The following is a 13618-nucleotide window of genomic DNA, read 5'->3' as shown; positions in this document are numbered from 1 at the left end:
AGATTGGCAACAGATGTTAGCTCAAGACCAATCGTCAAAAAAAAAAAAAAGGAAAAGAAGAATGAATGGAGAACCTCAGAGATCAGTGGGACGCCATCAAACATACCAACATATGCATAATAGGAATCCCCGAAGAGAGGAGAAAGAAAAGGCAGAAAGAATATTTGAAAAAGTAATGGCTAAAAACTACCAAAATTTGATGGGAAACAATAATCTATACATCCAAGAAGCTTGGTGAACTCTAAGGAGGATAAATTCAGAGATCCACACTCCAACACATCATAATTAAATAGTTGAAAGACAAAGACAATTCTGAAAGCAGAGAGAGAGAGGTGACTCTCACAGGAAAGAAATCTCAATAAGGCTAACAGCTGATTCATCAGCAGAAACCACAGGGGTCAGAGGAAATAGGATGACATATTCAAAGTTCTAAAATGAAAAAAACCTGTCAACCAAGAATTCTATATCTGGCAAAACTGTCCTTCAAGAATGAAAGAGAAATTAAGCCACTCCCAGATAAGCAAAAACTGAGATTTGTCCCTAGCAGCCTTGCCCTACGATAAATACTAAAGGGAATCCTTCAGATTATGATGAAAGCACACTAGACAGTAACTCATACCCACATGAAGAAATGAAGAGTATGAGTAAAAGTGTGTATATAGGTAAATATAAAAGATGGAAAAAAAATGCATATTTTGTTTGTAACTCCTTTTTGCCTCCTGCCTGATTTAAAAGATAACTACATAAAGCAATAATTATAAATCTATGTTGGGATGGGCACACAATGCATAAAGATGTAATTTGTGACAATAACAGCTTAACAGAGGAAAAACAGAGAGATACCGAAGTAAAGTTTTTGTCTACTACTGAAACTAAGTTGGTATTAATCCAAATTAGATTGTTATAAATGAGATGTTAATGGTAATCTCCAGGGCAACCACTAGGAAAATAGCTAAAAAATAGATAGTAAAAGAAATGACAAGGCAGTGGTGGGGGGAAGCCCCAGTAGTGCAATGGTTAAGTTTGCATGTTCTGCTTTGGTGGCCCGGGGTTTGCCAGTTCCGATCCTGGGTGCAGACATGGCACCACTTGTCAAGCCATGCTCTGGTAAGCATCCTACATATAAAATAGAGGAAGATAGTCATGGATGTTAGCTCAGGGCCAGTCTTCCTCAGCAAAAAAGAGAAGGATTGGTGGCACATGTTAGCTCAGGGCTAATCTTCCTTAAAAAAATAAATAAGAAAAAAGAAATGTGAAGGGAATTAAAACGATACACTAGAAAATATATATTTAACACCAAACAAGGCAGTAATGGAGGAATTGAGGAAGAAAATAGACATAAAATATATTGAAAACAAATAGCAATTTTTTTTCTACGTGATCTGTGATTATACTAAATTTAAATGGATTAAACTCTTTGATTAAAAGTCAGAGATTGGCAAAATGGAAAAAACAACATTATCCAACTATATGCTGTCTACAAGAGTCTCATTTTAGATTCAAAGACACAAATAGGTTGAAAGTAAAAGGATGGAAAAAGCCCTGCCAGGCAAACAGTAACTGAAAGAAAGCTAGAGTAACTATGCTAATATCAGACAAAATAGACTTTAAGACAAAAACTGTTACAAGAGACAAGGAAAGGCATTTTATAAAGACAAAGAGTTGAGCCATCAAGAAGACATAACAATTGTAAGCACACATGCACTTAACAAGAGAGCCCCAAAATACATAAAGAAAAGTAGGACAGAAGTGAAGAGAGAAATAGACAATTCGAGAATAGTGTTGGAGACTTCAATACGCCACTTTCATTAGTGGATGGAACAACCAGACAGAAGATCAGCAAAGATGGAGAAGACTTGAGCGACTCTGCAAACCAACTAGGTCTAACAGACATCCGTAGAGCGCTCTACCCAACGACAGCGGAACACACTTTCTTCTCAAGGGCACATGGAACATTCTCCAAGATAGACCACATGTTAGGCCATCAAACAAATCTCAGAAAATGTTAAAAGATTGAAGTCATATCAAGTATGCTCTCCAACCACAATAGAATAAAATTAGAAACCAATAACAGAAGCAATTTTGCAAAATTCGTAAATATGTGGAAATTAACACATTCTGAAATAGTCAAGGGTAAAAGGAAAATTAAGGAGGGAAATTGGGAAATGCTTTGAACGAATGAAAGTGAAAACGCAGCCATGAGTCATAATATTCTGGAGAGAAGACCACCTTTCTTCGGTGACTACTCAGACGCCTTGAACTGCTTCTGCTTGATAACCTCTGCCCTAGGTCTGGACGGGTGTTTTGGCTGCTGATTCACCTCTCCCTCTAGTTTATTTTACATCCCTCTGGAAACACATCATCTGAGGACTGACGGTTGTATTAGGAGAGTTTCAGAGTTTGCGTTTCGAGCCAGCTGCACAGATGTTCTCTCTGCGCTCTTCAGACCTCTCTAGTCCTAGATTAGACTACCTTGTATTTCATGGCAGAATGGGACATGTGACCAAGGAACTCTTTGAAGTTGCAAACCTTTATATTTTTTAACAAGGGCTTAACTTCCTAGCCAACCCTCCCCTTTCTGATGACTCCTATGACAAAGGCAGGAGGTACTTAGTGCCTCCCAGCATGATGCCAGGGACCTGGGAGTGACTCCAGGTGAAGGTGCCATCCCACAGGCATGGTAGGCAGAGCAGGGGTCTACCATCAAAGGTTTATTTTCCTCTTTCAGTTTTTTATCCAATTTCAGTTTCCAAGAAAAAAAAAAGACAAATATCTTTGTGAATTTAAACCCATGGACTTCCTTTTTTAAATTAAGTGCCATTTTTATAACTAGTAGAATATCGTCTTGATAAAAATAGAGTTTAGAACACAGTTGATTAGAGAACCACTCATATATAGCACATTCCTTTTATATTCAGGCTAACGGGCAGCTTGTCAGTCCCTATTACAGCGTCTATTTTAAAATAAGCACTTTTGTTTTAATAATCTGTGGAAGGAAATCATGATGTATTACTGTGATGTGAAATACAACCCATGTGGCTTTTGGCATGCCCCCATTTCCCAGACAGATGGATAATGTGGTTAGCTGGAGGCAACTGCCTTTATAATATTCCTAACTGCCCAAGGATGTCTCAAAGATCAGAGGTAGAAACATATATGAGCCATATTTGTCTTGGCTGATAATCTCATCCAGATACAACTTCATAACAGGGATTCTCAGTGTGGTCCCCATACCAGCAGGATCGGCATCACCTGGGAACCTGTTAGAAATGCAAACGGTCAAGCATCACCCCAGATCTGCTGAATTAGAAACACTGGGGGTGGGGCCCAGCCATCTGTGTGTTAAAGAGCCTCCTGGGGGATGGTGACCATCACACAAAGGTGAAAACCACTGCTTTAGAAAAAGATATCCATATTTCTAAGAAAGAAGAGAAAGCATGAGAGCAATTAATTAATTCTCTAAGATTTTTTTTCAATGCCTGTTATGTACTAAGTACTGTTCTCCTAGTTTTTAGGGGGTGCACCTCAAAAGTCTCAAGAAAGCAGCCAGGGAATAGAAATGTGTGAAGCATGCTATGGCCTGGCTGCGTCCCGGACAGCACCAAGCAGACTGCTTTGTGACCCCACTTGCTGGTGGCGCGAGAGAAAGTTAGACCTAATGGAGGCACACTGCCCCTTCCTCTTCCCAAGCTGATAATCCTATTATGTGAAATCTCTCTATTTAAATGTTGGAAAAAATTGGAAACCAATTTTAAAGTAATTATTTTTTAAAAAAGAACTTTGAGATATAATTCACATACCACACAATTTGCCCTTTTAAAGTATACAATTCAATGTTTTTTAGTGTATTCACAGGGTTGTGTAACTATCACATCTAATTTTAGAACATTTTTGTCCTCCCTAAAAGAAAGCTCATGTGTAGTCAATCCCCAGTCCTTGCTCCCCACTCTTACTCCTAGACAACCACTGATCTCCTCTCTGTCTCTATAGATTTACCTATTCCGGATATTTCATATAAATGAAGTTATACAGTATGTGGCCTTTTGTGTCTGGATTGTTTCAGTCAGCATAAGTTTTCAAAGTTCTTTCATATTATATGTGAATCAGCACTTCATTTCTTTTTGTTGCTGAATATTATTCCATCGTATGGATAGACCACATTTTGCTTATCTACTCATCAGTTGATGGACTTTTAGGTTGTTTCCACTTTTGAGCTATTACGAATAACGTTGCTATGAATACTGATGCACAAGTTTTTGTGTGCATGTATATTTTCAGTTCTCTTGGGTGGATATCTCGGAATAGTATTGCTGGGTCATGTGGTAACTCTGTTTAAATTTTTAAGGAACTGCCAAAAAGTTTCCCACAGTGGCTGCACCATTTTACATTCCCACCAACATTGCATGAGGGTTCCAATTTCTCCACATCCTCGCCAACACTAGTTATTGCATCTTTTTGATTCTAGCCCTTCTGGTGGGTGTGAAATGGTACCTCGTTGTAGTTTTGCTTTGCATTTCCCTAACAGCTAGTGATGTTGAGCATCTTTTCAAGTACTTATTGGCTATTTATATGTCTTCTTTGAAGAAATGTCTATTCATATCCTTTGACTATTTTAAAATTGGGTTGTCTTTGTATTATTGAGTTGTAAGAGCTCTTTATATTTTTTGAATGTAAGTCTCTTATTAGATATATGATTTGCAAATATTTTCTCCCATTCAGTGGGCCTTGACTTTTCGCTTTCTTGATAGTATCATTTGCAACATAGAAGCTTTTAACTTTGATACAGTCCAATGTATGTATTTTTTTCTTTTGTCACTTGAGCTTTTGATGTCATGTCTAAGAAACCATTGCCTCAAGGCTGTCATGAAGATTTACTCCTACACTTTGTTCTAAGAGTTTTATAGTTTTAAATGTTACTCTTTAAAGTATTCTTTTTAACCCTTCAGGCTACTCAAAACACATCTCTGTGTTGGGTCTGGCTTATGGTTGTAGAGTAATCAACTGTCAAGTCTTGCTTGGGACTCATGACTTCCCAGGGCATGGAACTTTCAGTGCTAAAACTCAAAGTCCTGGGCAAATCAGGATGAGCTGGACATCCTACCAACAGACCTCCAACCTGCCACTTCTGATATAAACCATTGTCTCCGCTCTCCATTTAAAATAGATATCGAATCTCTCCTCACGTGAATGGAAGATCAGTTTGTTTTCAGTCTAACAAGCATTTATGGAGTGGCCACAATGCAAAGCCCTGGCGATGAGTATAGTGAGAGACGTTAGACTCCAATTTCAGTGTCTGTAAACAAAGTTTTATTGTTCTAGGCCCTGAGGGCACATCCACAAACCTTTGTGGAGCTTAAGTTGTAAGGGGGGCAGACATTCTAGTGGGAGGTGGATGGGGGAACTGTTGAACTAGATGAGGAGGATTTTGAAGGCAGGGATATGTGGTTTTACTAATCCTTGATTCCCCAGCATCGGGGCTGTAGAAATCAGTCAGTAATGCTTGCTGAATGAATGAATGACTGATCTTTGGCTTTCTCACACTTACATTTTTTCTTGATTCATTCCACTAGACCTTCAGCTCTGTGATGACAATGACATGTCTGACTTGTTCTCTGTCCTATGCCCAATGCCTGTGACAGTGCCTGGCACACAGTAGGTACTCCGTAAACAGTACTTTAGTGCATGATTACATTCTTAAATTTTTCATTCCCTGCATTTGTTAGAGCAGCCTGGGTTTCAAGACTATTATACCCATAACAACATTAATGATTCCCTACAGATAAGCATTTAGAGAGGCATCTTCAAGCCAAGAGCGCTCATTGGTACCTCGACAGCCATTTCACAGGCTGGTGTGCCCTTACAGGCGTCCCAGTAAAACACCACCAGCCACAGAGAGCCTGTGAGTTCCTCTAACCAGAAGGGCTCTCCCCGCCCCCTCTCCCGCGCAGCTTGCTCTGCCCTCCGCCTCCTCCTCTCCGCCCACTCTCGCCGCGGTCTCCTGGCGGCGGCGGCTTTGTCTCGTGGGCTGGTCCCTGGCGGCTGCCTCCCCCGAGCAGCTGCCGCCGGAGGGAGGACTCGGCGCGGGAGCTGTCCAGCACCCCGGTGCTGAAACCCCCAGAGCTCGTCTTCCACCACCACCATGTAAGGGCCATGAAAAGGGCTCGTCCTGGCGCAGCGCGGACATGGAGGAGGACTTATTCCAGCTAAGGCAGCTGCCGTGAGTATTATGGGGGCGAGTGAAAGGCAGACAGGCTTTCCTTTAAAAAAAAAAATGAAACCCGCAGGAAGGCATCTCTGCATGGCTTCTTGAATTTAACGGGAACTGTTTCGGAGGAGAGAATTGGGCCTGGAGGAGACAAGCCATTTTCTTACCCCAGCAGCCCAGCCTCTGTATCTCCGACTCAGTTCGATTTTTCAGATCTGTCAGAATCTTATGGGGACCGACCCGTGTTATGTTTTCCCTTTTAATTGCTCTCAATCCTAAAGGGATTTTGTGGTCTGTGTTTTAAGAAAGCATTAGCTGCTGTTTTGAAATGTGGACTGAATTCATGAGTCCATGCGATGACATTGGTCCTTTCCAGCTCTTCTCCTATGCTGTGAAATTCCTAATTTTTCTGCAAGGTCTTTTGGAAGGGAATGATACTGATGTTGCAAATTGATTTCTAAAAAGTCGGGATTCCTGCCTAGAGGGGAGGCTTGGGCAAAGTCCTGTTGTTTATGAAGTGTGTGAATGAGAGGGCCGTGCATCATCACTGAAGCCTCTTGCCTTCTTCTGAATGAAAGATTTTTGTAACAGCTGGCTAGAGTGAGACTCACTGTCAACAGCCATCCTTGGGAATAGCAGGAATACACTGCTTAGAAGATGGGAATTTTTGAGGGATACTAAATTGGCTTTGAGAATCTTGGGGGAATACAACCAAGCAATGGAAAGGACAGAGGCCCTATGGAGGGGTTTACAAATTTCTCCTACCACAAGCCAATGCTGATTTGTCAAGCAAATTCCAAGAGTATGAGATGGGGCATTAAAAAGAACATTAATGGGGATTTTTGTTTTAATTTTTAGAAGCACTAGCCATTTGGGTGGTAAAAGGAGACACCATTTGGATTTGTTGGAAAGGGTACCTTACTGTTAGTATGTGTGTATTTTCTTGCCTTAATTTTTTTCTCTAAGCTACTAAGGAATTCTCCCAAGTGACTTTTAGTGTGACTGATAGAGCTCTCTGAGGCTCTGAGTACTGAAGGGTATTGTAATGTTCACTTCTTGATCACTGTAGAATGAATTTTCATTGAAAAATTTAATTAATTTAAAGTTTACTTTTAAGCTTTTATTAATTGATCAACAAATAGCATATCTTATGTAAGAGAGCACTATTTCACAAATGCAAAAGGATGCTCGGTTGTAATATCCAGAGGTCGATGCATGAGTACATAAAAATGTAAATATCTGAATGTAAATCTCTCAGGGAAGACATACCACTTTCCTTGAAAGCAAATATGTTCAAACACCAACCTATTATTTAAAAATAAAAAATAATTCAGAAACTGAAGTATAAAATTTGGTACTTAGAATAAGAATACAATACATATTGGAATTGCGGTTTTGCTTGGATAAATTTTCAAATAATGTCAGAGCATGTGAACTTTGCAAATTACTCAAAGATTCATGTATATTTAATCCACCTATATATGGACATGACACTATTGTGACAATTCCTTCTTTAATTAAAAAAAAGTAAAAATAATAAGAGGTTTTTGCTTACTTAAATTTAAAAATTGATTTATTTTTCTCACTAAATATATAATATAATGTTTTCATGTAATATATATATAGGGTAAATAAGTTCAAAAAGAAGGACAAGAATGAAAATTGTCTCTCTCTTTCCAAACCTCAGTGTTAAGTTTCTTGATCATTCTCTCTGATGTTTTAAACACATAAATACATATAATATCTATTAGAGAGTCCAAATTGTGTACTGGTTAGCATTGAGTAAGACAAACTTGAGTTCAAATCTTGACTTTGCCACTTCCTGGCTGTGTGATTTTGAGCAAGTAACTTACCCTTTCTGAGACTCAATCTCTCTAGCCATAAAATGGGGATTATGATAGTACTTAATTCATAGGCTTATTGTGAAGATCAAATGAGATAACGCATGCCAAATGGCTGGCAGATCAAAAGTGCTCAACACGTATAAGCTATTATTATTACATCTGAAAAATCATTTATAAAAACAGAATATGTAGGCTTCCTATGCTGGGCTCCCCAATATTGTAATCTACAAACCCAAAATTACATTTAAATGAAGTCAAAATTAGCCCTGTAACGTGATGACCTCGATTTATAAAAGCAAGTAAAGTAAAAGAAACAGCCACGTGAATCTGAGTGGGTTACAAATCACGACTTAGATGTTTTTTAAACCACACTCTGCATATATATGCACAGATTGCAGGCAGCAGACTTCCTGAGAGCAATATGGTTTAAAAAATATCAGAGTGCCGTGGAGAGGGTTGGCAAGAGCAGACTTTGGAACAGGCTCAGACCCGTGGGAGGTCAAGTGTTAATAGATTGTAAGCCACTAAGTCGTTTCCAGGGTCAGGGAAGGGGGAAAGGGCATGAGCGTGCCTAAGAAAACAGTCTTTCCTTGCACTTGGGGGCACCTTCACACAGCTCTAGGATGGTTCATTTGAGACCACAGACACGCTCTGCCTTTCACCTGCTGTGCACTCAGGCACGGCAATGATGCAGGAGGCTGAGATTTTGTATCTAGTTCTGTCTTATTGTGCGACTTGGCGCAGGTCAGACTTTTCTGGGTCTCTCCTTTCTAGGATGATTTCTTGAAACTAAGTTTTGCAGCCACATTGATTGATTGATTCATTCATTCATTGATTCTTTGAATCATTCATTCACTGATTTACTTGGGCACCATTCTAGGTACAAGTGATCCTCAAGTGAATAAGATGGCCGTGGTCCTCGTTCTCAAGGATCTCACAATCTAGAGCTGAAGTGTCCAATCAGTAGCCACCAGCCACTTGTGGCTAGTTAAATTTAAACTTAAATTATGTAATTTGTATATGGAATAATTTATATAGTATGAGATAGAATAAAAATATAACATAAGTTAAAATATGTCAAATTTGAAAAGCCAGTTGCACTAACCACATTTCAAGGGCTCACTAGCTACATGTGGCTAGCGGCTACCACACCAGACAGCCTAGATCTAAGACATTGCCATCACTGCAGAAAGTTCTCTTGGACAGCCCTGGTCTGGTGGAGGAGGTGGACATTGAGCAGATATTTGCACAATAATTGGGAGAATTGTCTTAAGGGCTGCAAAGGACATGTGCAGGGTATGACGTGACTAGTTCTAGATGAGGGAGGAAGAGGATCAGAGAAGCTTCCTTGAGGAAATGACATTGGAGCTGAGCCCCCGGAGATGCGTAAGAGTCGCCCAGGAAAAGAGACGGGATGAGAGCATTCCAGGCAGAGGCGACTGTGTGGTTAAAAGCCCCAAAGTGGACAAAAGCTTGGTGTGTCTCCAAATCAGGCTAGTGGAGCATAATGAACAAGAGGCTCAAGGGAGGGATGCAGAGGATGGCAGGGACCAGGCCATACAGAGCCCTGTAGTATGTGACAAGGAGGTGGAATTCATCCTGTGTTTGCTCAATCTGCTCTCTCTCTCCTTTCTTACAAACCCTGTCTTTCTTTTCTCTTTTTTTTTCCCCCGAGGAAGATTAGCCCTGCTGCTGCCAATCCTCCTCTTTTTGCTGAGGAAGACTGGCCCTGAGCTAACATCCATGCCCATCTTCTTCTACTTTATATGTGGGACGCCTACCACAACATGGCTTGCCAAGCGGTGCCATGTCTGCAACCCGGGATCTGAACCGGGGAACCCCAGGCCGCCGAAGCAGAACGTGTGCACTTAACCACTGCGCCACGGGGCAGGCCCCCAAAACCCTATCTTTCAAGATTGAGCTTGAGTCCATCATCTCAGTGACTCTTCCCCTGACTTCTCCTAGGCTTGATCAGCGGCAGGGGTGAAAGTGTAGGCTCTGAGTGAGGCAGACCTGAGTTCAAACATCTGGGCGGCCTTAGGCCGGTGACTTCATCTCCCCAAGGCTGGTGCTCATCTGGAAAGTTGGAATAATGACAGTACCTGCATGGCAGGGCTGTCGTGAGGATCAGAGGGATCATCATTGGGATGATCAGCTCAGCGCCGGGTTCCAAGTAAGGGCTCAGTTAAGGGGGCTGGTGGTGTTTGTCTTCCTCCCCTCTGGGTTCGTTTCCCTTATCCTCCAACTTGTTCAGACAGCAAAGCACTTTGAAGCCGTGGTCTCCTTTCGAGAACACTAAGAAAATGTCCATAATGAAAGCACGTGTCCTGATCTTTCCCCCACTCTGCTCCTCTTCCAGCCTCACCCATCTCGGTTAATGGCACCTCCATCCATCCTATTGGGCCCAAAACTTTGGAGTCAACTTTGACTCCTCTTTCTCTCGTATTTCGCTTCAACCCATCAGAAAATCCTAGCGGTCCTACCTTTAAGCTACATCCAGACTCCATCCACTTCTCTCCCCTCCACTGCTGCTACCCCCTGGTTCAAGTCCCCATCATCTGTCATCTGGTTTGGTCGCGGTGTTCACCTTATTGGTCTCCCTGCTCCTGCCCTTGCCTCCCTACAGCCCGTCCTCAACACAGAGAATGATGAGCAGCCCGAGGGGTTGTCTAAAAGTCAGATCTGTCCCTCCTCTGCTCAAAATCTTCCCACGGCTCCCCGTCTCACCTCACCCCTTCCACTCTCCCACCCACCCACGCTGCTGCAGCCACTCTGGTCTCCTTGCTGTTCCTCACACATGCCAGGCAGGCTTCTGCCTCGGGACCCTCTCTGCCCAGAAAGCTCTTCTCCAAGGCATCAGCTTCACCTTCATCAAGTCTCAAACGCCGCTATCACCAAAGCCCACCCTGATCACCCGCTTTAAAATTCCAGCCATTAGGATGGATACTATCAAATAAATAAATAAATAAAAATAACAAGCATTGGCGAAGATTTGGAGAAATTGTATTCTTGTACATTGCTGGTGAGAATGTAAAGTGGTGCAGCTCCTATGGAAAACAGTCTGGTGGCTCCTCAAAAAATATGAAATGGAACTACCATATGATCCAGCAATTCTGCTTCTGGGATAGACCCAAAAGAATTGAAAGCAGGGCCTTGAGAAATATTTGTACACCCACGTTCATAGTCACGTCATTGGTAATAGCCAAAAGGTGGAAGCAACCCACGCGTCCAATGACAGATGAGTGGATAAACAAATGTGGTCGATCCATACAATGGAATATTATGCAGCCTTAAAAAAGAAAGAAATTCTGACACTTGCTACAACATGGATCAACCTTGAGGACATTACGCTAAGTGAAATAAGCCAGTCACAAAAGGACAAATACTATATGATTCTACTTATATGAGGTCCCTAGAATAGTCAAATCCATGGAAACAGAAAGTAGAATGGTGGCTGGGGACTGGGAGGAGGGAACAGGGAGTTGCTGTTTCGTGGGTGCAGAGTTTTAATTTCCCAAGGGGAAAAGAGTTCTGGAGACGGATGGTGGTGACGGTTGCACCACATTGTGAAGGTCCTTAATGCCACTGAACCGTACACTTAAAAATGGCTAAAATGGCCAATTTGATCTTACGTGTATTTTACCAAAATTGCAGCCCCTTCCCCTCCCCTCCAGCATCATGTTCTACTTTTTCTTTTTTTTCATAGCACTTAGCACCTGCCGACATACCGCACAATTTACTTATTTATTGTTTAGTGTCTGTCGTCCCTCACTAGAGGGAAAGCTCCACACGGCAGTGTAGCCCAAGTATGGGGACACATGGCTGTAGATTTCATCCAATACTGCGTTCCAGTGTAGACCGGTAGACACAGGCCAAAGGATTAAAAAATCTTTATGAATGAAAAGCCAGAAAAATCTGGCCATCAGCTTAGTCGTTCTCCTTGACAGGAGGGGCCACCGTCATTACCTCTTAGCAGCTAAACACCTGAATCCACCTGGAAAGGTCAGCCATAGCCTTGTTTCGTCACATTTGCCCTCTGCGCCCCCATCCCCTTCCATTAAACCAGAGGTTGGGAGAATGCAGTTTGACACTCGGATGACATGACCATGTTCTCGAAATTGTCCCAGGCAAATTCTTTGGGTCCATAGTTACCTTGGGAAAGGATTCGTTTTCGAGTTCCTCTAAGTGAGGAGACCTCTGCGCAAAGGCACAGACCAGAGTAGGTGGCTAGGGTCCACATGGGACTTCATGCTGGCTCCCATCCTCCTGAGACTCATGGGGGTGAAGGAGGAAGATTCCTGGTCAAGGAGGGGAGATGAGGGTTCATTGTCACCCATTTCAGGTGAGAAGTAGGGAGTTATTGCCATAGCCTAGGGAGCCTCAAGGTTGGCCCACCAAAGCCTCTTAAACCCTCAAGCTCCAAGCCACTCACACCCCATCATTTCAAGCATGTGCCAGCCAGCTCCATGCTGAGGGGTGTGTGTTTCTGGGGCTTAAGGGGAACAGTCCGGAGGACAAGGCAAGAAGGTCTCCTTGCAAAGAGGTCATTGTCTGGGTGGTCTTAGGTCTTAGGGAGGATTGTTCCAGGGCCTCCTGGCCCAGACAGTGGCTTTACAGCCCAGCCAAACTCTTCTCTGGGCTTAACGAATTATACAGATGTGTACATGAGTCATTGTATGATCTTGGCCAGTTCATTTAACTTCCCTGAGATGTAAGAGGGTGCCTGGGCCACGTTTAAGGGCATTTTCAGCTTCAAAAGACTGTGATTCTAACCTCTCTAGATGGGTGTGCCTGGTACCATCCTGGCTGCCGGCGACTGTTCTGTTGTGATGGTTGACAGCATCTCTTTCACTCTTTAATAAGAGTTTCTCAAGCTTGGCACTATTCACATTTTAGACCAGATAGTACTTTGTGGTGAAGGGCTGGCCTATGCATTATAGGATGTTTAGCAGCATCCCTGGCCTTTATCCACAAGATGTCACAGCCACTCCCTGCCAAGTTGTGACCATCAACACTGTCTCCAGACATTGCTAATGTCCCCTAGGGGACTAAATCACCCCCCCACTGAGAATACTTCTCTAAAGTATCCTAGTTTAGACAATAAATTATTCAGTCTTTTTTTCCCCAAAGCATCTTCAGATCGCTCTTTAAGCCTCACTCTCTGACCTTAGTCATGTAGGGACCCTCGTGTGGGTTCCGCCAGCAACTTGTACATCCTCCTTGAGGCTGAGTTTACCTTTAATAAGACTGTGAACTCCACAACGGCCAGAGTTCAGTCTGACACATGGAACGGGCTCTCTGCATGCTTGCTGAATGAGTGAGTGAATAAATAAGTTACAAAGACAAACTACCTGGAAAGCCGTAGCACAGGCCGTCTGTTCCCGCAGTCAGAAGTTACCCACGCTCTCCACTGAGGCCTTGTCACAGAATCTTTAAGGACGTGGGCTCTCTACTCACGCAGACCTGATCCAAATCTTGCCCTTCCTGCTAGCTTGCAAGTAACCCTGGGCAAGTTACTTTTCTTCTCCAGGCCTTAGTTTCATCATCTGTAAAGTGGGGATAGCAATGG

General features: G+C 42.5%; 1 protein-coding gene across 1 annotated transcript in view; it reads left to right on the top strand.

Moving 5' to 3' along the window:
* The first annotated feature begins 5936 nt into the window (after positions 1-5936).
* Positions 5937-13618, top strand: part of SVOP (SV2 related protein) — a 65205-nt gene continuing 57523 nt past the window's right edge. Inside the window, exon 1 of the mRNA XM_014867806.3 lies at positions 5937-6217. Coding sequence (XP_014723292.1) covers positions 6183-6217 — 35 coding nt within the window. The 5' untranslated portion in view covers positions 5937-6182. The remainder of the gene's footprint in view (positions 6218-13618) is intronic.

The sequence above is a fragment of the Equus asinus genome, chromosome 8 (assembly GCF_041296235.1).
Source record: "Equus asinus isolate D_3611 breed Donkey chromosome 8, EquAss-T2T_v2, whole genome shotgun sequence".
NCBI lineage: Eukaryota > Metazoa > Chordata > Mammalia > Perissodactyla > Equidae > Equus > Equus asinus.
Note: the sequence above shows the minus strand (reverse complement) of the source record. Positions and strands in the feature narration are given on the sequence as shown.